This window comes from Thalassophryne amazonica, chromosome 9 (assembly GCF_902500255.1).
Source record: "Thalassophryne amazonica chromosome 9, fThaAma1.1, whole genome shotgun sequence".
In the NCBI taxonomy this organism is placed as follows: Eukaryota; Metazoa; Chordata; class Actinopteri; order Batrachoidiformes; family Batrachoididae; genus Thalassophryne; species Thalassophryne amazonica.
In genome coordinates this window covers 60,966,213-60,990,990 of record NC_047111.1, presented here as the reverse complement: position 1 = coordinate 60,990,990, position 24,778 = coordinate 60,966,213, and the positions used below count along the sequence as shown (strand labels likewise).

Here is a 24,778-nt window from a genome sequence, read left to right as displayed (position 1 = left end):
TCCGACTGGAACCCACCTAAACTGGAATGGAGAAAGAAGAGGTTGGAGACATCCCTTTGACACCGGCATAGCTTCTGACTTTTGCCAATTTATTTTATAGCCTGATAGCTCTTAAAATTTGTCAATTATGCATAAAAGCTTTGGAACTGAAGAGGAAGGGTCTCTTATGAAGAGCAAAACATCATCAGCATACAAAAACATGTTTATGCTCTTCTGAGCCGTGGATTTCACTCCTGATGCTTTTATCATTTCTAACTGCGACCGTTAATGGTTCTAAAAATAATATGAATAATAGGGGACTCAGAGGATCCCCTTGCTTTGTCCCTCTCCTTAATCTAAAGAATGGTGATAGCAATCCATTTGTTAAAACTGCCGCCCTTGGGTCAGAGTAAATAACACTCACCCATCTAATTAATCCCTCGCCAAACCAAAATGCTCTAAGAGTATATTTAAGAAAGCTCCATTCTACTCTATCAAAGGCTTTATGAGCATCCAATGATGAAGCCACTATTGGAGTGCTGTTATTTCTACTCGCCCACATAAGATGTAGGAGCCTTCTGACATTGTCAGATGAAGTTATTCCCTTCACAAAGCCTACTTGATCCGAGTGAATCAGGCTTGGCAGTATTTTTTCCATTCTAAGAGCAATAACCTTAGTCAGTATTTTGCAGTCCACATTAATCAAACTCACTGGCCTGAAACTACCTGGATCTGTAGGAGCTTGATCCTTTTTGTAAATAAGTGAAATCAAAGCCTTATTAAATGTGTCAGACATCTTTCCCCGATGAAAAAGACTCTTGGTAAACCTCAGAACAGGAGCCAGTCTATCCATTAGCTTTTTATAGTATTCAGATGGAAACCCATCTAATCCAGGTAATTTTCCTACTTTCATTAGGGATATGGCCTTTTTCACCTCTTCCACTGGTATTGTATAACTAGCCTCTTTCTTTTTAACCCTCTGGGGTCTGAGGGCATTTTTTGGACAGTTCACTCGCCTGGCATAAATGTTTTATTATTGCTGTTAACAGCTCTCCCTGCATCCCATAATCAAGTTTTATGTCTCTTTTTTTTTTAGGACAATCTGTGCTTTCAGAATATATATGTTTTTGTTGTGTTTATAAGTGTTATAAAGGTTTACAATCAAAAATAGGCAAGAAAAAAATAAAGCAAAAAATAATTTTCCACACATTTATTTAAAACACACAGCAAACTATAATAAACAACTGTTTTGACACTTTATAAAGGTAATTTGAGATCTTGTGTGAAAGGCTGTACAACAAAAAGGTTCAAACAATAAACACAAATGCACATTTTGAACAATATATACAAAATGGTCTGTGTGTTTTGTTGTCCATTGATATGGTAAACAGTGCTTTACGCAGAGAAAGAAACAGAGGTATCCAGTAACATTCACATGCAAACTAGTGGAGCAATCCTGATAGTTACACACTCTTTGAGCATGTGAGATTGTCATCAGAGGCTCTCGTGTGCTGCTACTTTCACTGATTACTGTGCGTAATGGCGCAGGGTGCACTGAGTGTGTACTAATGGTATGTACTCATTGGAGCACCCAGGGAGCTATTCAAATGGGCCAACTTCTAACATATCACTCCTGAAAACGATCTTTGGCTTTTCTTGTGAGATAAATCTGCCCAACGATTGGATTTTGGAAAACCATGTGATGGTGAACCAATTCCGATTGGACACTCACATTGCACACGTCATCACACAGCTGTCAGCTGACAGCAGCAGCGTTGAGGAGGATGACACAGAATGGTTTGTTCACTCACCACCTTTTCTTATAAATGATCATTTATTCCTGGCACTGTGTGTTTGTGTTTGAAAAAATATTTGAGCAGCACAGCGTGCTTAAATTCAGGCATTTGTTCTAAAATCACTGAAAATAAAGTTTCTGTACATTCTGTATATATTTAATCATAAGTCAGTTTCTTGTGATTGCTAATTCTTCACTTTTTATTCAAAGGAAATTATTGCAAATCTTTATCTGAAAAGCTGTAGACCCAAATGGGATGGGGGGGACAAAAGATTTCTAAATAAAAGAAAATTTTACTTCTATGTCTGTTGTCAAATTTTATCAGGCATAATATTGTAGAAAAATGTTTATGCTAAATGGAGACTTACCTGTCTAAAATACACATACAGAACATCTGTAATCATAAATTGTATCACATCTAATCTACTCTGAATGAACAGACGTCTGAACAAAAAACAGGCTGTTCAGTTTACATGCATATGTATATTTGGAAAACACAAAAATGTCAATGTTCTGTTTTTTTTTCAGGTGCTCATGTGAACACAGTCAGCCGATGCCACTCGTGATCGAGTCTCGCTGTTGCAGGGAAATTTCTGCAGTCCTGACGGAGATGCAACGTGGTGGCGAAAATCCTCAATGTGTCACACAGCTGGCGAGTTTCTCGATTGTGTGTTTGGATGCAGATGTCCTCAGAGTGGCACACTATGCCTACATGATGCTCCACAGTACAAGTCAGCACATGAAATAGAAAGTTTCATTTACATGGTTTATCAAAAAAAGTAAAAAATATTCAAATACAAAAAGAATGAAGATCAATTCATGCTGTTTTTTTGTTGAAGAAAGTATCATCATATTGCATATCGGCAATTTGTGCGGTTGTGCTGGGGACACTTGGGCAGGCACAGAATGTTGCCACTACCAGCTTGTGTTGTATTCAAAATGAGTACTTTTCCATCACCATCAGCCGACTACACTGGCTTCCAGTTTCCTCCTCTGGAGTGAGGGGTTGGGCTCATCTGTGGTACCTGGTCCACTTGGCAGCATCAGCTTCAGCTTTGTCCGTTCACATTGGCTGCTCAGTGGAGGAGGATCATTGGCGGGGATTTCTGGTCGGTTTGGTGTTTTGCAGATCTGAAGAACCTCTTTTGCTACACTCATATAGACTGAATAAAATGTTTTTTAACAAATTGTAAAACATTTCTCATTTGAATAAAACAATGTGAAACTTATGTGAAATTGTATTTTTATTCATTTTATCATGCTATATCAAATCAAATCAACTTTATTTATATAGCGCCAAATCACAACAAACAGCTGCCCCAAGGCGCTTTATACTGTAAGGCAAGGCCACACAATAATTACGGAAAAACCCCAACGGTCAAAACGACCCCCTGTGAGCAAGCACTTGGCGACAGTGGGAAGGAAAAACTCCCTTTTAACAGGAAGAAACCTCCAGCAGAACCAGGCTTAGGGAGGGGCAGTCTTCTGCTGGGACTGGTTGGGGCTGAGGGAGAGAACCAGGAAAAATACATGCTGTGGAGGGGAGCAGAGATCGATCACTAATGATTAAATGCAGAGTGGTGCATACAGAGCAAAAAGAGAAAGAAACACTCAGTGCATCATGGGAACCCCCCCAGTAGTCTAAGTCTATAGCAGCATAACTAAGGGATGGTACAGGGTCACCTGATCCAGCCCTAACTAAGCTTTAACAAAAAGGAAAGTTTTAAGCCTAATCTTAAAAGTAGAGAGGGTGTCTGTCTCCCTGATCTGAATTGGGAGCTGGTTCCAGAGGAGAGGAGCCTGAAAGCTGAAGGCTCTGCCTCCCATTCTACTCTTACAAACCCTAGGAACTACAAGTAAGCCTGCAGTCTGAGAGCGAAGCGCTCTATTGGGGTGATATGGTACTATGAGGTCCCTAAGATAAGATGGGACCTGATTATTCAAAACCTTATAAGTAAGAAGAATTTTAAATTCTATTCTAGAATTAACAGGAAGCCAATGAAGAGAGGCCAATATGGGTGAGATATGCTCTCTCCTTCTAGTCCCTATCAGTACTCTAGCTGCAGCATTTTGAATTAACTGAAGGCTTTTCAGGGAACTTTTAGGACAACCTGATAATGATATAAAAATATACAAATAATCTGTTTTGTTTTGGGGTTTTTTCATTTTCCACATATCACATGTTGGATATGTGGCTAACTTTCTCACTGTGAATCCTCCTCTTTTCCACTAAGGAAAGTATATTCTGAACCATGGTCTCTGTTGCTTTGTCTGCTTTTGTTGTCTCCCTGCATATTCATTCAAATGAAGGGTTGCCACCAAAGTCCTAAAACAGAAGTTAAAACAACATTAATAAAAACATTGCTTATATACATTAAAAAAATGCTGTTTGAAAGTTAGGGTGTTATCCAGATCCGGCGCCATGAGGGGGCGTTTGGGGGCGACGTCCCCTCACGTCATCAACCCCGCCCCCTCGGATGTGACAGTTCTCAAAAAAGAAAAAGAAAAAAAAGAAAAATACTGGAAAATATAGCAAAATATTAGTTATTCAATATTATTATCACTTTCCCGGTACCTGGCTATAGAGGGTTTTCAATCACGTGACCGATTTGCTGCAGGACAGGTGCCATCTCAATTCTGGATTACAAGGAGGCTGGCGCGTGATAGAAAAATGGAGAGAATGTACGGTTATTACGATGCTTTAAATCCTCGAGATAAAGCTATTTATTGTGATAGATGTGTAGCAGTTGGTTCAGTGGATCTGTATCTTATACCAGATAGTGAATTTAGTGGTGATGTAACGAACTGGCCGACAGTGTCACACTGCGATATTGTGAACTAGGAAGCTGCCGACCAGGTCAGCCTCACCCGCCTCCTGCAGAGCATCACAGCGGAGCTCTGAAAGCGGAGGTCGTCTTGAAGTCCTGAGTGATTTCTCTCACCAGGAGCTGGAAGGGCAGCTTGTGGATCAGCAGCTCGGTGCTGGAGGACCACAATGTAAATAAGCATCCGTATTGGAAGCGTTCTTTTGTTATCCTCGGCAGTATTTTTATGTATTCTTATATCATTTTATTGACGAATAAAATAAAATGTTATTGAGACAACTTACCTGCAAAGCTGACCCTGATATGAGAAGGAGACTCGATCACGAGTGACATCGGCTGACGGTGTTCACATGAGCACCTGGAAAAAAAAAACAGAACATTGACATTTTTGTGTTTTCCAAATATACATATGCATGTAAACTGAACAGCCTGTTTTTTGTTCAGACTTATGTTCATTCAAAGTAGATTAGATGTGATACAATTTATGATTACAGATGTTCTGTATGTGTATCTTAGACAGGTAAGTCTCCATTTCGCATAAACATTTTTCTACAATACTATGCCTGATAAAATTTGACAAGGATTCAAGGATTCAAAAGGATTCAAAAGAATTTTATTGTCATATGCACAAAAGAACATGTTCCCTGCACAATGAAATGTGTCTACTGCATTTAACCCATCCTAATTGCCAGTTAGGAGCAGAAGTTGCCATTAGGCACCCAGGGACCAGCTCCAGATGTACATCCCTGCCTTGGTCAACAGCAGGGCTGAGCAAACCAAGACGGACCCATAACAAACGACACACACATAACACACAACACACATAGGCCGGCCCGGTACATAAACACACATAAAAAGCACACACGAGGGAAGAAAGAGAAACAAACCCTCATAGCCGCTGCGTTACACAGCAGCAATGAGGAAAAAAAACCCCATCAGCACAGAAAAACAATAATCACACAGACAAACAAAGACGCAGGACGACAACCGAGATTTGAAGGTCCAGTTTATCAGAACACTCCGGAGGCAGCCTATTAGGCACCGTCAACGGCCTTGTCCGACAATCCTGGAAGGGGGAGGGGCTCAGCCCTGAGCAGTCCACTGTCCACAGTCAACGTCAGACCTGGAGAAGCTGAGGGGAGGGGGATGACCAGGGAGTGAGGCTTAAGTGTTGATCTTCTTGAGGAGGTTTTTTATCACAGCGGCCTTGAAGTGCAGCTGTGTTTGGGGAAGCCAAATGAATATCCAGATTAGCAGACGCCTGAAAGATTCCACAGTTCTGAGAACAGAGTGGCTCTCAATACATCTGAATGTAGGATCTGGTCTTTACTGACGGTCAAAGCGGGTTTCCAGAGCTGCAATCCTGGTTAACACCCGCCGACTGCGCAGCCACTGCCTTCCCAATCGAATCAATCATGTAGGGCAGCCTGGACGGCCCAATTAATGCTGCTTCCACTTTCTTGATTTTCCGGTAAACCAGCACCATGCCCGCTCCACACAGCAGAAAGCCTGTCACCACCAAGCCAAATATATACACATCTTTGACGTCCTCCACAGAAAGCGTGTATAGACACATGACCTGCCATCTCCTCCACGAGTCCATCACGTAACCCATCACATGCGTCCCGGCAGGACAGGTCGGGTCCTCCGCCCCCGAATGTCTTGTGGAAAAAATAGTGTCAATTGCGTTCAGAGACCACTTTAATAGATCCATTTTTGTCGTTTTCCAGAAGAGCAAAGCTGCAGCCTCACAGACAACATGCCACAGAAGCAGGAAAGATAAGGAGGGAGGGAGAAGAGAAAAATGCGTCCGTCTTGGCCGAGTGCAAGCTGGCAAAAAAAAGATATAGAAGTAAAATTTTCTTTTATTTAGAAATCTTTTTTCCCCTCATCCCATTTGGGTCTACAGCTTTTCAGATAAAGATTTGCAATCATTTGCTTTGAATAAAGAGTGAAGAAATAGCAATCACAAGAAACTGACTTATAAATGATTAAATATATACAGAATGTACAGAAACTTTATTTTTAGTGATTTTAGAACAAACTCCTGAATTTAAGCACGTTGTGCTGCTCAAATATTTTTTTCATACACAAACACACCGTGCCAGGAATAAATGATCATTTATAAGAAAGTGATGAGTGAACAAACCATTCAGCAGCTTATATCGTCCTCCTCGGTGCTGCTGCTGTCAGCTGCGCTTCATGATCTTTTTGTCATGTTCGGCTGGAACATACACGGTTTGGAGCAGCTCATTATTTACACCGTTAATCTCTTCATCAGAAACTTCCTCATCTTCTTCAAAAACAATCAATATGTCACTTAAATCTTTGCTATAATCGCGCACTATGCCTTCGCAGTCCGTGTCTGCCGTGTTGGTAAACAGAGCGGCGCTGCAAGACATTTACTCGAATGACGTCACATCCGTCGCAGCGAAAAAGTATGTCAACTCGGAGGCGGAAAATTCAAATTCTCAGATGGGTAACAAAACGTCAAAAACCTTGTTCAGTGTAATTTTATGGTAAAAAAAAAACCAAAGACAACATGTGGAAAAAGCTTTTTTTATTCTTCAAGAATATGTAAAAACGTCATAGCGTGGCAGGGACACTTTAAGAACGAACAATTGAAGTAACCCTACAAACTCACCCCGCCCCATATCCCTCCCCCCCTTTATCTGTTCAGAGAGAAACCTCCCATAAACGTGGCCCATGTGACACACGAGTGGTCACCCTCAGAGATCCCCCTCTACTTCTCCCTCCTGTATGCATTATAATTTCTCAAGTAACCATTATTAAACAAAAGTAACCAAACGACCTTAAAAATGATCAATATACTACGGCCAAGAACCACCTTATATTCAGCTTACAGAGTAAATGTCCATATGTGGCAATTGCTTCCACAGTGCACCCTTATTTATTCCCCCCCAACACACACACACACACACACAAAGAAGGGAAAGGAAAAAATGGATTGCCATTCGTTACTGAGAAGCGGATTTTGATAGCAAAATAAAGTAAACTCGAGGGCCTCGATCGGGAGAGCTCTCTCAAGCGTCCATCTTGCTCGGTGAACCCACGTGACCCCCCCATGTTTGTCACTAGATTTAAATAGCGTTATCACTTTAGCTAATTTCAATCTGAAAGGAAATTTCCCAGTCATTAGTAACAAGTTCCAAATATACGTGAAAGGTTTACCAATACAATCAATAACATTTTTAATCAAAAACATCAAAATGATCGCTATCAGGTGATTTTTTTTTCACTTGAGTTTATGAAAATGTCACTTATTTTGTATTTATCAGTTTCTTTAATGAACATTAAATCCTGAATTTTATGAATTGTTTTACTGTCATCCAAAGAGCACATTTTAGAAGATACAATTGAATTTGTTAAATTTTTACCCACCTTAAATTAATAATTAAAGTGATCTGCTATAGCTTTATTTTCCTTAACAACTGTATCAGTATTTGTGTAAAAACAGACAGGATATTCTTGAACACCTTTTTTCTTATTTATGATTTCATTTAAAAGCTTCCAAGTACCCTTAATGTTTGTTTTTATTTTTCCAATAAATCACTATAATACTGCCTTTTACAAGATTGCATAATGTTAGTTAATTTGTTTTTATGTCTTATATCTTTACTCAGCATCAAATGTTCTTATAGCTTTAAAAACTGCTTCTACAGAAATTTTTTCATTTTACATGCATTTTGCAATCCCTTGGTGATTCAAAGTTTATCAACATTTTGCTTAATTCCAACTTTTACCACCAAAGGGCAATGTTTATCATAGAAATTGGAAATAATAGAAATTAATGATTCATAAGATTGATCAATGTTATTTTCATTTTGAAATTTGTAACTTCAGTATGGTCAATTTTATCAACTAAGGAATAGAAAACTATAAAAAACGTCAAATCATCACTGATGTCACTAATAAGTAATCCCCCGTCTAAATTACCCACGATAACATTTGTCAGTCTAAGTGTCGATGTGTTCACAGTTATCCTAGTTGGATGGGTAATCACAGGATACATTCCCATACAAAACACAGAATTTAAAAATTTGGTTGTATGTATATGACCATGAGGATTTAAGAAGTCTATGTTGAAGTCTCCACAAACAAATAAATTATTTTTAATGATGTACATATTAGTAGCTTTTCCACAAAATGTTTTATATTTGATCCTGGTGGTCTGTAAACACAACTTCTAATTCTATTTTTTGATTTTTTGCATTTAATTTCCACAGTAACACATTCCATGACATTTTCCAGAGAAAAACATATTTTGAACAATTTCACAGTGGTAAGTGGAACTAACGTGAAGTGCGACACCACCATCCAATTTATAGCAAAAAAAAAAAATAAATCATAACCCTCAAACTAGGCCGGGTCAATGTGCTCATCTTTCAACCACGTCTCAGAAACTGCAATAACTGAAGAATGTTTATTTGCATTATTTAAACAATCCTGAATTTTTGACAAGTTCACAGAAAGACTTCTATTAAAATGTATAATGGAGAATGTTCCATTTAACACAGAAAAATTCTTAAATTGTTCTTTCAGAAAAATAATTGCAATGGTGAATTATATATATATATATATATATATATATATATATATATATATATATATATATATATATTTTTTTTTTTTTTAAGAAAAAACAATCTGGATCTATGTTATATTCAATATTATGAAATCTATGTTCAGTGTAATCAATTTTTTTTTAAGTTGAGCTCCTGTGCAGGAGTAAATTGGAAAGTTGACATAAAAAAAATTTAGAATCCACAAACCAAAAATGCAGCTAAACACAGTCTAGCCCTGATATATATATTGTGGCGAGCAGTGTGGAAGAATGAGACGCTTGGAGCTTTTGCTGCACTCTGCCACCAGGAGGTGCTGCTTTATTTTTCCACTCACAACATGGAAATAGAGGAAAAACATCAAACGTAATACACTTTTTGCTCATGGTGAGAACAGAACACTTAACTAAACTTGACTAACCTAACTGGGCAATTGAACACACTAAATCAATAACTCCAACCACACTATTAAACTAACTATGAAAGACAAAAACAGTGCTTTAAAACCCCCAAACCCCGTACGCCCATGATGCTCTGCGGCTTTACAGTGCTCAGATTCAGCGACCGGCCTGGTGATCGCTACACTGCCCCCACCTGAGGGTTCAGTCGTCCTCAGCGAACCCATCACCCAATACAAAGTCCCGCAAGTGTCCAGGCCGCCTCCGACGGCGAGCGGGCCGGCCAGGTCCATGCATGATCGCGACTGGTGAGGGGTCGCATTGGTCAGGGCATGGAGTGCTGCCATCATCCTCCTTATTCACGGTGGCTGGCACAAGGGGGCAGTACGGGGAGAGCCTGTCCTGGTGCAGCACCACTAGGTGTCCCTTGCCAGGCATCCATACCCAGTACACCACTTCAGACAAGCGGTCCACCACCTCACCCGGCCCCTGCCAGTTGCTGCGAAGCTTGGGGGAAATCCCCTTTTTGCGGACAGGACAGTACACCCACACCTTGTCTCCTGGTGCGAAGGCCCGTCCTCTGCAACGGGTGTTGTAGGCTCTCTTCTGCCGGATTCCAGAGTTTGCTTGGACCTGGCGGGTGTAGCCATGCACTGCGTGCAGACGCTCCCTCAGTCTGCGAAAGTAGTCCATCTCCTTCCCCCCTGTGACCTCAGGTTCCGGTGGGGCGCCAAACACCAAATCCACCGGTGTTCGGAGCTCTCTCCCAAACATGAGAGCAGCAGGCATACACTGGCTCGATTCCTGGACAACGGACCGGTAAGACCATAAGACCAGGGGCAAGTGGCAATCCCAGTCCTTCTGATGTTGGCTGTTGAGAATCGCGAGCTGGGTGGCTAAGGTGCAGTTGAACTGCTCCACCAACCCATCACTTTGCGGGTGGAGTGGAGTTGTCCTTGTTTTGCTCACTCCTAACTTTCGGCAGACCTCACCGAAAACCTGGGACTCAAAGTTCCATCCCTGGTCGCTGTGGAGCTCATCAGGAACCCCAAAACAGGCGAACATCTCCTCCACCAGTTTTGCTGCCGTGGTAGTGGCACTCTGATTTGGGACCGCATATGCCTCTGGCCACTTTGTGAAGTAGTCCATGGCCACTAGAATATAGCGGTTGCCAGAGTCAGTGACCGGAAAGGGGCCAAGAATGTGCACTCCTACCCTCTCCATCGGGGCCCCCATCAAGTACTTTTGTAATGGGGCATGAGAGTGCTGGATCGGTCCCTTCTGGGCAGTGCAGGCATCACAGCATTGTACGTGCAACTCCACGTCTCGTCGACAGCCAGGCCAATAAAACCTACCCCGAAGGTGGTGGAGCGTTTTGGCATTCCCATAGTGTCCCGTCCCCACTGAGCCATGGACAAGTTCAAGTTGTAGGGCCTGGGGGCAGCTGCAGGAGGTCATTCCCTCTCCCAGGTGCCTGCCACCTGCGATACATCACTCCACTATGGACTTCAAGGGTGCCCCACTGGGAGTGATAAGCTTTCGCTTCAGGAGCCAGGGCTGCGGCTCCCACTTCTGGTGCTGCCCTGCCTCCAACCAGCCCTTCACCAGTGCTAGGGTCACATCAGCCTCCTGCTGTTCCTTCAGCAGCTCAGGGGTCCGTGTGAGCTATTCCTCCCGGTCATTGATGGGAGAGGCGGTCGCCACCCTCTGCGCCAGCTGGCTCCATTCCTCCTGTCGGGAGCAGTACCGACACTCCATGGCTGCGCATGGACGGCATGAGAGAGCATCAGCATTACCATGAAGCCACCCGACCCGATGCTGGATCTCAAAGTCATAACCCTGGAGGGCTTCCAGCCAGCGAGCCACCTGGCCTTTGGGGTTCTTGAAGGTCAGGAGCCAGGTGAGTGAGGCATGGCTGGTGCGGAGGAGGAAATGGCTCCTATGCAGATATGGCCAAAACTGCCGCAGTGCCAGGACTACTGCCAGTACCTCATGGCGGGGGACACAGTAGTTCTTTTCGGCCTGGCTTAGTGCTCGACTGAAGTAGGCCACCACACGTTCTCCACCTTCCCCCTGCTGAGAGAGGACAGCTCCAATGCCCACGTTGCTGGCATCCATGTCCACAATGAACGGCTGCTGAGCATTGGGATATGCCAAGACCGGAGCTTCAGTGAGGGCTGTTTTGAGTTGGGTATAGGCTGCTGCACAGTTGTCATCCCAGTGGAAGGGCTGGCCCTTGTCAGTGAGGCTGTGTAGTGGACTGGCGATGGTGACAAAGTCTCGAATGAACCGCCGGTAGTACGAAGCTAGTCCCAGGAAGCTCCGCAACTCGCTGACATTTGTAGTTGTCTGCCAATCTCGGACCGTAGCCACCTTTGCTGGGTTTGTAGCAACACCTTGAGCGCTGACAACATGGCCCAGGAACTCCATCTCCCTGGATAGTAGGCGACACTTTGCTGGGTTCAGCCGCAACCCGACCTGGCGGATGGCAGCAAAGACCTCACCCAGGTTCAACAGAGCTCTGTCAAAGTCAGTGGCATGCAGTAGGAGGTTATCAAGGTACACCTTGTAGCCAGTGCATTGCAGAGCCTAAACGGCATGACGCGGAACTGCCACAGCCCTTGTCCGAGGGTGAAGGCAGTCTTGGTCCTCGCCTCTGGGGCCAGTTCCACCTGCCAGTAGCCGCTGCGGAGATCCAGGGAGCTGAACCAGCTGGACCCAGCGATGTAGTCAAGGGCATCATCAATCCGAGGGAGTGGATAGGAGTCCTTCTTGGTGACTGCATTGAGGCAACGGTAGTCCACACAAAACCACCAGGTGCCATTTTTCTTCCTCACGAGTACAACTGGGGCTGCTCATGGGCTGTCTGAAGGCTCAGTCACCCCAGCAGCGAGCATCTCGCTGATCTTTTCCTCCGCCACCTGTCATTTGGAAAGGGCCAGATGATGGGGGCGCAGACAGATGGGTTGGGCATTACCAGTGTCAATGGTGTGCTGAACCATTCCAGTCTGCTTGCAGTCCTCGTCTCTAGCAGCGAAAATATCCCCGTAGTCATCAAGGAGACATTTCAGCTGGTGGCGCTGCCCGGGGTCAAGGTCATCGATGCTGCGTTGCCATAGCTGGTGTATAGCCTCGGTTGTCTCAGCAGATGCAGTGACTGTTGGCTGTGTCATGCTGCCAGTGCTGAGTGTTGGGTCATGTGATCTTGGCACCTGCTTGGCTGTGGCTGACTGACAGTGTCTGTTTGGCTAGTTTTCCACCCTCTGCTCAGATTGAAGCTCCACAGTCTCGCCGCCCAGGGTGACAGTCCTCTCCAGCACATCAACTCGGGCTCCCCACGGTTTAGCAGGTCCAGGCCGATGATACACGGGTCCTGGATATTGGCTAGCCAGAACTCGTGCACCATCTCCTGACCTCCAGCTTTGACTGTCAGCAGCCTCCTTCCCCCCATGCTAACTTTATCTCCAGTTACCGTCATCAGCTGGGTGTTGGTAGGGGCCCAAGATGTGGAAGACAGGTCGGAAGTGTCAGGGAGGGTGTCTGGTCTCACCAAGGAGATGGTGGACCCTGTGTCTATCAGGGCCTGGCAGGTTTGACCCTCCAGTTGGCAGTTCAGGTACAGTCCCTTTTTGTGGCCACAACGGCCCACCAGCGTACATCTGCCTTGGAGGGGGGATGGCGGCTGGAGTGGCTGTCCCCTCACTGGGCCACTCCGTGGTAGTTTCCCACTGCCTTGGCTTTTGGGGCAGGGGCTGGGCAGTTTCGTGCAATGTGACCAGGCTCGTCACACCGTTAGCAGTGATCCGATAAGTGGGCCTGCCGCGGGGAGCGTGGAGGTCTCCTCCGGGACTGTAGTGGTGGTGGCATGACTTGGTGGGCCCCTCCAGTCTCCTCTTCCTCATCACAGTCTACCATTCTGACGAGTGGTCATGGAGCAGGTGCCCTTGCAGTCTGTGTAGGTCGGGTGGTCAGCACCACCTCAGCCCGTTCAGCTTCATGCAGCGCCTTGGTGAGGGACTGGCATACCCAGGCGGACATGCTGCTGCAACTTCTCAGGTGCAAGCCCCCGTAGGAATGCATGGAGAGCCAGCTCCTCTTGGGCAGCTGCATTGAAGTGGGGGTAACCTCGTTAGGCATAGAGCTGCACGTCAGCGGCGAAGGTGCCCAGATTTTCCCCTTCCTGCCTGTGTCGACTGGCCAGCTGCTCTCGGCTGTGATCTGTGGAGCGTCGCTGCCCAAACTGCCTCTGCAGAGCTATTTTCAGGTTGTGGAGATCTCGCTGCTCTGCCGGGGAGAGGTCAAGGAGCACCTGGACTGCCTTCCCCTCCAATGCTAGGGCCAGATGAGTGGCAGTCTCCTCATCGCTCCAGCTATTGTGCAGTGCTGCTAGCTGGACTTGAGAAAGGTATGGCGCCAGCGGCGTTGTTCCATTGTATTTGGGCAGCTTGACTGATGATTTTGGCACCACCACTGGCTGTGACAGGCTTGCCACCATTGTTGGCGGGAGAGGTTCATCTGCAGCTTCAATAGCACCCTCTGGTGAACTATGATCCATGGCCATCACGGCGTTGTCAGCAGTAGCCCTCCTTGTTGACAGAGGGTGACGCAGCATGCTGGAGCCATCAGCAGGCAGCATGATACTTGCTGCACTGCTTGCATCGACGGCAGCACCCCTCCCCATCGACAGGGGGTGATGAGAGCATGGAGTGCTGGAGCCCTCAGCAGGCAACATGACGTTTGCTGCACTACTTCCGTTGGTGGCAGTACCCCTCCCTGTTAACAGGGGGCAATGAGAGCGTGGCGTGCTGGAGCCCGCAGCAGGCAGCATGACGTTTGCTGCACTGCTTGCGTCGGCAGCAGTACCCCTCCCCGTCAACAGGGGGCGACGACAGCATGGTGCGCTGGAGCCATCAGGAACATCAGTAGGCAGTATAGCTGTTTTGGCCTCCAGGCTCTGCAGAAATGCCATGCTCTGGTTGACGGCTTGTTCAAGCTCCTCCATTTCTCTCTCCATTCTTCCAAAGGCTGTATCCCCACTTCTGACACCAATGTGGCGAGCAGTGTGGAAGAATGAGACACTTGTAGCTTTTGCTGCACTCTGCCAATAGGAGGTGCTGCTTTATTTTTCCACTCACAACATGGAAATAGAGGGAAAACATCAAACGTAATACACTTTTTGCTCATGGTGAGAACAGAACACTTAACTAAACTTGACTAACCTAACTGGGCAATTGAACACACTAAATCAATAACTCCAACCACACTATTAAACTAACTATGAAAGACAAAAACAGTGCTTTAAAACCCCCAAACCCCGTACTCCCATGATGCTCTGCGGCTTTACAGTGCTCAGATTCAGCGACCGGCCTGGTGATCGCTACTATATATATATATATACACACATATATATATATATATATACACATATATATATATACACACACACACACACACACACACACACACACACACACACACACACACACACACACACACACACACACACACACACACACACACACACACACAGCTTCCTTCTTAAGAAGCAGTCACTTAAAATTATCCAAATCTGAGAGCTCTCTTATGATTTTTGCTTCCTCCGGAGATCTATTTCATTTAATCCACACTTTATAGTTCCTGGTCCAAGTTGCTTGTTTTTTTTTTTCTGTTTTCTTAGAGCTCTGGCTTGTCTTGTAATATCTGCATTTTTCTTTGTCAAATGTTCATTCACATACACCTCGGTTACTCTTGACATTTTGTTTGCCTTTAATCTTTCTTAAATTTCTTGTTTGAAAATTGGATAATAATAACCGGTTTAAATTCAAAATTCAAATTTATTAATTTATATAGCGCCAATTCACGACAAAATCATCTCAAGGAGCTTCACAACATAAAAAACAATTAAAAATTTACAACACAATAAAAACAACCATAAAAGAAAGACAGCAGTAAAATAATACAAGATTAAAAACACATCATAACACTAATGATAAAACGGAAAATAAATGAGTCTTTAAATGTGATTTAAAGGTCTCCACAGTGTCCGACTGCCGAATGTGTGCCGGCAGATCGTTCCACAGTGCTGGGGCACGATAGGAAAAAGCTCTGTGACCGGCAGACTTTTTATTCACCCTGGGAACACACAGAAGTCCTGCACCCTGGGAACGCAGGGGCCGAGCTGGTACATAGGGGCTTATCAAGTCAGCCAGATAGGGAGGTGCAAGTCCATGAACAATTTTATAAACTAAAATCAGTACTTTAAAATCCGATCTTGCAGAAACAGGAAGCCAGTGCAGGGACGCCAAGATTGGCGTAATGTGGTCAAACTTTCTGCTCCGTGTCAAAAGTCTGGCAGCAGCATTCTGAACCAATTGAAGACCCCTGATCCTGGACTGCGGTAAGCCAGAGAATAGAGCATTACAATAGTCCAATCTAGAAGAGACAAAGGCTCAGCATCAGCCATAGACAGAATAGGACGAATCCTCGCTATATTTCGCAAATAGAAGAAGGCAGTCCTTGTAATGTCTCTAATGTGGAGATCAAAGGACAACGCAGGATCAAAAATTACTCCAAGGTTCCTCACTTTATCCGTATGATGTATAACACACGGACCTAAGCTAAATGCTAGCTGATCAAATTGATGCAGATATCTCGCTGGACCAAAAACCATAACTTCAGTCTTATCAGAATTTAAAAGTAGGAAGTTACTAGACATCCAACTTCTTACTGATGCAAGACAATCTTCCAAGAATTTTATGTGAGTAAGATTACCAGCAGTTATTGGCATATACAATTGAGTGTCATCAGCATAGCAATGAAAGGGAATCCCAAAATGCCGCAGTATATTCCCGAGGGGTGCTACATAAAGAGAAAAAAGCAAGGGGCCCAAAACGGATCCCTGAGGAACCCCAAACGTCATGTCTCTACGATCGGAGGAGGTTCCATTGCACAATACACAGTAGGAACGACTGGACAGGTACGACGTCAACCCTGCAAGAGCAGTTCCAGTAATCTCAAAGTGATTCTCCAGCCTATTGAGTAGAATATGGTAATCCACAGTGTCAAATGCAGCACTAAGATCCAGCAGCACCAGGACCGTAGTGATATCCGAGTCCATTGCTCGCAAAAGGTCATTCACTACTTTAGTAAGTGCTGTCTCTGTGGAGTGAAATTTTCTAAAAGCAGACTGCAGTGGCTCAAAAAGATTATTCTCAGTGAGGTAGTCCACGAGCTGTCGCGAGACCACTTTTTCCAGGATTTTAGAACAAAATGACAGATTTGATATTGGTCTATAATTCTTCAATATACTAGGGTCAAGATTAGATTTTTTTAAGTAATGGTTTGATCACTGCAGACTTAAAACACTTAGGAACAGATCCAGAAGTTAATGAGATTTATAATTTCCAGCACAGTTGGTCCAAGAATGGGCCACAGGTCCTTAAACAGTTTTGTTGGTATAGGATCAATTAAACAGGTTGTGCTTTTAGTAGATGTCACGAGCTTCGTCAGTGCGCCTAGCGAGATACCATCAAAATCTGTAAATCTGGATACCACCTCAGTGGGCGCATCCACCTCCACAGCAGTATGCAGTGGTTGGGCCAAAGCCTGCTGAGATATACTCAACCTAATATCCTCAATTTTCTTCTCGAAGTAATCCAAGAAGTCCTGTGCTGAGAAAGGAGAGTGAATAACAGGTGGCAGTCCATGAATAAGAAGTGCTACAGTTTCAAACAAAAACTTGGAATTATGCTTATTTTTATTAATCAAATCAGAATAATAGGCACGCTTTGTAGCCAGTAGTGCCTGCTTATAATCCAAGACAGCATCTCGCCATGCAAGATGGAACACCTCTAACTTAGAACTACGCCATTTCCGTTCAAAACCTCGAGCCTTCTGCCTAAGGTCACGCAGGTAACCATTAAACCAAGGTGAGTATGCCTTGGGAAGGCGTGTCCTCAAGAGGCACAACCTTGTCCAGTGTGGCCTTGAGCGCTGAGTTCAAGCCATCCGCAAGACTAGCTACTGACTGAATATTCTCTAACCCCAAGGCCAAAATTTCAGGCAGTCTGGCTTCGAGTTCTATCATAATCGAAGGAGTAATGCGTCGCCGCAAAGAAAGACAAGGCTTTCGATCCACTAGGCGCGGCAACATAAATGCACACCTAACAAATGAGTGGTCAGAGATCACAGAGGCAAGAGGCAAAATGTCAATGTTTGTGACAGCAAGGCCACATGTGAGTACCAGATCAAGGGTATTTCCACTAGTATGTGTTGAATCCTGAATACACTGCTGGAATCCCAGCGCATCCACAAGTTCCATAAATGACTTGCAAAGGGGATCAGAGGGCTTTTTATGTGAATATTAAAATCACCAATAATCAAAATGTTGTCCACACTAGCTGACAGGCTAGAGATGAATGCACCAAATTCATCTAAAAATTCAGAATATGGGCCAGGAGGCCTATAAACAGTGACAACATGGCATGACTGATTTTCATACTTCTGACCCTGACAATATGTAGCATCATGGGCAGAGCGGAGAGTCAGATGCTCAAACGAATTATATTTATGCCCCCCGACAGTCAAGAAGGTAAACTTGGATTTATAGATAAAAGCAACACCCCCGCCTTGCTTTGCACAACGAGACATGTGACTGAATGTGTACCCTGGTAGGCAGGCCTCATTCAGAGGAAGAACAGCTGTGGGTTTGAGCCAGGTTTCACATAACCCAATCATGTCCAAATGATGATCCATAATTAGATCGTTAATCAACAGGGATTTTGAGGACAATGATCTGATGTTAATAAGACCCAAACCGAAGACTTCTGTCGGTTTGACAGACTGACATCTTTGAATAGGCCTGAGTATCTTAAAATCCACTCCACGTTTTCCATCCAGCGCCCGGAGAGTGTCAGGAACTGCTGTCGTCACATCAGGACTACAATTCCCAGAAGCTGCAGCACTCTGATGACGTGGGCGCCGAGCACCGATGCGCTCAGCTGACCAGATGACCGGCACAGACGAAGCAGTTCGATGGAACACAAACTTTCTCCGGGAGCCTCTGTGGACACAGCGACGTCGGCAGAACAAGCCAAGCTCTCTGATAGCGAGAATGTCCCGAGGGACATTATTGTTGTTCAAGGTTCGTAGCTCAGCTGCAGAGTAGCTTAGCATCACGCCAGCCGAGGGAGTGAAATGCGGTGTCGTACAGCGCAAAGCAGGCAATAAACAATCAAAGATAACTAAAAATGCACACTGAAGGACCAAAAACCACGTTAAGTACATATGCAAGATAAAAATTACAATCAAGCCACTAAAAACCGAATTATACACGAGAAAACTGGAGAAAATCAGATGAGCGGCAAACATACAACGCCAGCAACTCTTCTTCTTCTTTGAGTCTTTAGACTTTTAATCTTTTTTTGGAATTGAATGGCAGCAGGGTTCTCCCCAGAAATTTTTAGTATAGTGGTGCTGTTGGGAACTATCACCGCGTGCAACGCTTCCACTTGGTTCCCTACTTGTTCAGACAGCTGTCGGTGGTTTTTCAATCGAGTGATTATCCGAGAAATTGTGGATGTGCCTGGACATGCCAGAACATGTCCTGTGAGGCTTCATCACGGCGTTGCTTTGTGCCATGCGGCACCACCAGTCACTCTGGGCCGTCCTTAAAGCAACAGTAACACTCCGTAATCTCTTTGAAGCCCATAAAATTTTCACCAAAAACCATCTGAATTTCTCGAATGGTGTCCACTTTGATGTCCCTCACAGTTTCTGAAAAAATTTTGATCAAGCAAAGCGGCAGTCTCTGAGCTATTCCTAAACAATGAAAAAAACGACGAGAGGGGTGGACCACTCCTCACTCAAAGCCTGCTCATAGGCGAATGACGCAACCGACAGGCGTGAAAAAACTCACGCATGCGCATGAACGTTCAAGCTTGGCTGATGCAATCACACGTGATTCAAATCCATATGGTTTTTGAAAAAAATAATAAGGTCTGATACTTTTCTAATAGACCTCGTACAGAAAGACAATTTAAAATGTGGGAGATTCCAGACTTTTTTTTTACACTTTTCCCCTGCATAGTTTTCACTTTGAAAAGCTTGAATTCCCAAGTCACAATATAACCAGGCTTGTGATTCAGATTTTGACACCCCTCTACACTGTCAAAAAATGGAAAAATAAAAGGTCCAGCTTTCCTCCCCGAGTCACCAGGTGCATTTCTGGAAAACATCTTTTTACTCTGCATCTGTCGGCATTTTTCAGAGTGTGATGTACATTTTAGGAAAAGCAGAAACATCAGGCTGACGCAGTCAAGATAAGAACACTGCTTCATCCGATAACGAAGCTTGTGAGCTTTCATTCGAAAGTAAAGGTTCGGATTTACAGAGGCTGTACAGAGAGACAGGAGGCGACACACTTCACCCCAAAAACTCTTAATTTTTTTCAGACTGTCGTATTTTGGATGCTAACGTGCGGTGAGGCTGCCGTTTGTGTCGCTGGACACTATTTTAGTCCCGCGTGAGCGTGCACGTGGAATGTCTTCATGACGCGTTTTTTTTTTATAGGCTGGACACGCAGATGGATTTTTTTTTTTTAACACTGGGATAAAGTCGGAATACGTTATTTTCAGGATATAATGGACTTTCTATCTAACTGTGAGAGAACTTTGTGAGGAGCTCCGCAAACCCGGCTGGCGATCACACGCGATCTGTGCGTGGGGACTGTTCAGAGATGTTTTTTTTTCCTCAGTGAGGTTTTTTTATTTTATTTTACTTTGAGTGTCTGTCTTGACGTGAGACTGTTCTGTAACGGAGCAGCTTACACCACACTTGCACAATGTGCACGTGCAGTAAGTTTTTTGCACAGTGTAAAGCAGCTCTTACTGTGACTGCATCAAAATTAACATTTATCACAAAAAACAAGTCATCGTAACACCACAGCAAACTTATATAAACCTTGTAATTAATCTGTGGCTCTGTTTTTAATGTTGGCGGCATTCAAGTGCATGGTTTCCTCTAAGAAAGGCCTCAAGTCATAGCCTAACAACGGAAAGCGTCCCTGGTAACCAATGAAACCGGGTGGGGTGACCGGCAGAGTCTCTTTGTCAAGGTCCCTGAAGCAGCTGTGTGATGGATGGATCATCGACTGAAAGCGAGACGATTCCCAGCACATGGACCTATGGAGACCGATCTGCACAGCACCACCAAAGTAAGACCGGGCTACTGTATCAGATAAAAACAGAGTGGCTTTGTTTTAATTCTATTCACCTTCATTAACAATATCTCCTGTTAATAAATACTGAAGTAAATTCCCTGATGATTAAGGTGGAATTCATTCTTAAATTCCCGCAACTAAACCAAGTTATCTGTACGTCATACAATAATTGCTCAGTGAAATTCATCATCCTCACAGTGCTTACTATGATATGTCCTGTTATTTAACTCCTGCCTGAGTTAAATAAATATCTTAAACGTGTGAAGTTGTCTGTGATTTTGTATGTTTTACAGAGGGGGTCGGACTTGACATGTAGAACTTGCGACTGTAAGATTAGAGACTGATCTTAATATTTCCTATTGACTGGCCCTAAAATCATAGATATTATAACCTTGTTCTAATATCATTCAGTCATAGGTGGTGCCCCCAGTATTCGAAGTAAAATTATCCACAAGTAATAATTTCAAATATCCTAAAACACATATTGTATTCTTCCTGATGCTAATATCTATATATATTAATATTAATATTTTCTACATTAGTAATGTAATGTTATAATACTATTACAATTAACTGCTACTTTTCCATGCTGGTAAAATTGTTTAAACCAATACAACTAAACAAAAAACTTAAAAAAAAAATTTATTAATGTAAAATGACAGATTATAGATATAAGATAAATTTGTACCCAGTTAGTCTGTCTCATGTTCCTCTTCCCCACAGTAGCAGCAAAGGTTTGTAAGGTCATCTGTATAAAATATAAATAAAGAACAAGAGGAATCAGATATAATAAGTGGCTGATTTAAAAAATAATAATAATAAAATCAATTCTTGCATCGACTTTGAGAACTGTATCAATGTTTGATATGAGAAATATATTTTCATATCTCAAAAACATGATGTGATTGACAAAAACTAACACCAGATTCAGTGCCCCCATATTACCCCAAATCCATTGGAAAAACACCATACAAGAAAAATCTAGTTGACCAATGTTATTTGCCATCATTTGTAATTTTTCAATGTATGAAAGTTGGGATATTTAGAAAAGATGTTCTTACCTTTGATGGTGTAAACAGCAGCTTTTCGTCAAAGTAAACGTTTTTCTCTCTTACTTAAAAGAGCTGGATAAACTCCTTTAAGTTTGTTTTCCACAATACTTTGGTATTCTGTTTGATTCATTTTCAAATGTGTTGACGTCTCTCAGTAACTTGCTACAATTAAATGACAACTGTTCGCTGGCAAAAACTGTTTGCTGCGCAGGATGGCAAAATATCGCAGGAATGCGCAGGACACGCACACACACACAAAAAACCAACAAAAAAAACGCTGGTGCGCTGTGTTGGCTGCTGTATCGCTTTATTATGTTACAAAGCCATATATATTGATTTCTAACACAAAACTGTCAAAAATATAAGTGTAAAGATGAATGAATATATAATCAGAGCAGTAAATTGATCAGTCCCTGTGAGCACCACTCACTGACTCCGCATGTGCAGTTATTTCCACCACCAGAATTAACCTTACCTAATTTCCATATTTAAAATGACATCACACGAGGTCCTAATGAGCAAGCAGAGGATAGGCATATATTGGGATGGGCTATTAAATGGCAATTTATAATTTTCCTACAAACATAACATATTGCTTTAAGAGAGGGTGCGTTTCTTATTGACCAAAATCACAGACCATAAAAGTATTTTCAGAGTAAAGGATAGCCTTCACTATGGCTCTCCAGCAGGTGTTTCAGCACACATCCCCGGCACGTGAGGCGGCACGCTCACTCCTGAGGCTGAAGCAGGGCACTCGTCATGTGGCTGACTACACTATAGACTAATGCATCTTGGCCGCCAAGACTGAATGGAATCTGGCTGCCCTCCTTGATGTGTTCTTTCAAGGGCTTGCGAGCGAAATCTAGGACCAGCTCATCGCTGTCGGTCTTCCAGATGACCTTGACAAGCTCATAGCGCTGGTCAACCGGACCGACCGTCGTCTGTCATATTGACCCCGCCGAGAAGCTCACCTCCTTCCTCTGCATTTCTCCACTCCATCTCTACGGCCGTCAGCAACTCACCACCCGAAGTCGTCTCCTCTCACAGCAGCTCAGAAGAAACCCTTGCAGCTGGGCCGGACTCGTCTCCTCCAGGAAGAGCGATACTGCCATCGGGAGGATGGACTATGTTTTTATTGTGGCCAATCAGGTCACATGATCTCCTGTTGTCCAGTTAGGGGTGCCTCTGCTAGATTTCAAACTACCTTGCAGGTGAGTCTAAATTCCATTTCTTCCTCCGCATCACAAAATGTAATTTCCACTAAACTAGAGTCAGATCATTGCTCAGTTTGGTTCCTGCATTTATTGATTCTGGATCAGATGCCAATTTACTGTTGTCTTCTCTCGCCAGGTCCCTTCGCCTTAGATTATTTCACCTCTCGCGCACTCTGGTGGTGAATGCAGTAGATAGCCATGAATTGGGACAAATAACTCACCGTACTCAGGCAGTTCACCTAACCATAGATGAGAACCATATGGAATCGATCAGCTTTTTTGTTTATGACAGAATACCTCATCTGGTCATTCTGGGGCACCCCTGGCTGCAACAACTCCGTCCGAACTTTGACTGGGCTAGAGGGGAGATCAGTTCTCGGGGACCTACCTGTTCTGATAATTGTTTAGTTAAAACTGATTCACTATTGCCTGGCGCCATTCTGGATCTTGAGGGTGTTCCATGTTGCTACAACAACCTAGTTCAGGTGTTTAGCAACTCATAGGCTAAATCTTTGCCACCACACCATGAATAGCAAGCCCGCCCCGGGGAAGGCTATATTCTCTGATGGCACCTGAACACACCGCCATCCAGGACTATTCACCTGATTCACCCCGCCCACTTTTACAACAGAGGCATTTCCGTTTTGTCTTAGGACTTCTGCTAAGCGGTGTTTTCAATATAGAGGGTTTTCAGTCACATGACCGATTAGTTACCCTCTCCATCGTGGATTACTACGCGGCTGGTGTGTGAAAGAAAATAGAGAGAATGAAAGCTTTTTACGAGGCTTTAAATTCTCGAGATGAAGCTGTTTATCGTACTCGATGTGTAGCAGTTGGTTCAGTGGATCCGTATGTTGTACCGGATAGTGAATTTAATGACGATGTAACAAAGTGACCGGCAGTTTTACAACATAAGCTTAATATGACCAGAACCAACCAGACTCCCTGTAAATCCACCGGAGGAAAAGCTCAGAGGAAGCAGCTGGCTACCAAAGCCACCTGGAAGAGCGCTCTGGCTACCGGCGGTGTAAAGAAGCCTTACTGTTACAGGCGCGGCACCATGGTGCTGAGAGAGATCCGCCACTATCAGAAATCCACCGAGCTGTTGATCCGCAAGCCGCCAACCAGGTCAGCCTCGCTGGCCTCCTGCAGAGCATCACAGCGGAGCTCTGAAAGTGGTGGTTGGTCTTGAAGTCCTGAACAATTTCTGTCACCAGGCGCTGCAAGGGCAGCTTGCGGATCATCAACTCGGTGGATTTCTGATAACGGCAGATCTCTCTCAGCACCATGGTGCCGGGCCTGTAACAGTAAGGCTTCTTCACACCACCGGTAGCCGGAGCACTCTTCCAGGTGGCTTTAGTAGCCAGCTGCTTCCTCTGAGCTTTTCCTCTGGTGGATTTACGGGCTGTTGGTAGCCAGCTGCTTCCTCTGAGCTTTTCCTCTGGTGGATTTACAGGCTGTCTGCTTGGTTCTGGCCATATTAAACCTTCCTTCAGATCTGCTCTGCCTATTCTGCTGAGCCAGGTCTCTCTGCGTCACTTAGAAAGCTCATAACACTCCATTGCTTGATGGACAGTAACTGCTGTTAAACTGTAAAATGAACGACCTGCCTCATTTTTATCACCTCTGTTTGAACAACCAACAACAGCACAAAAGTTGACCACTGTTGAAGCTTCTGCAGTTGTTCCTCAAATGCACGTAGCGTGTCACCACG

General features: G+C 44.1%; 1 protein-coding gene across 1 annotated transcript; it reads right to left on the bottom strand.

Annotated features, from left to right (window-relative positions):
- Positions 1–121: 121 nt before the first annotated feature.
- Positions 122–24,543, bottom strand: LOC117517929 (histone H3-like). The gene is made up of 4 exons (XM_034179061.1): positions 24,519–24,543; positions 24,219–24,469; positions 4,629–4,658; positions 122–163 (listed from the first exon to the last, which is right to left on the bottom strand). The coding sequence occupies exons 1-4, from the start codon at positions 24,541–24,543 to the stop codon at positions 122–124; spliced, it is 348 nt and encodes a 115-aa protein (XP_034034952.1).
- Between the last annotated feature and the right edge of the window lie 235 nt (positions 24,544–24,778).

Excerpts from the sequence above, each read along its gene's own strand:
- LOC117517929 (XM_034179061.1), bottom strand. The coding sequence starts at position 24,543 with ATGGCCAGAACCAAGCAGACAGCCT. Across the intron at positions 4,659-24,218 it reads TTCAGAGCTCCGCTGTGATG|GCTCTGCAGGAGGCGGGTGA; the intron begins CTCTGCAGGAGG and ends CTCCGCTGTGAT. Across the intron at positions 164-4,628 it reads AGGCGGGTGAGGCTGACCTG|AGACCCTTCCTCTTCAGTTC; the intron begins GTCGGCAGCTTC and ends GCTCTTCATAAG.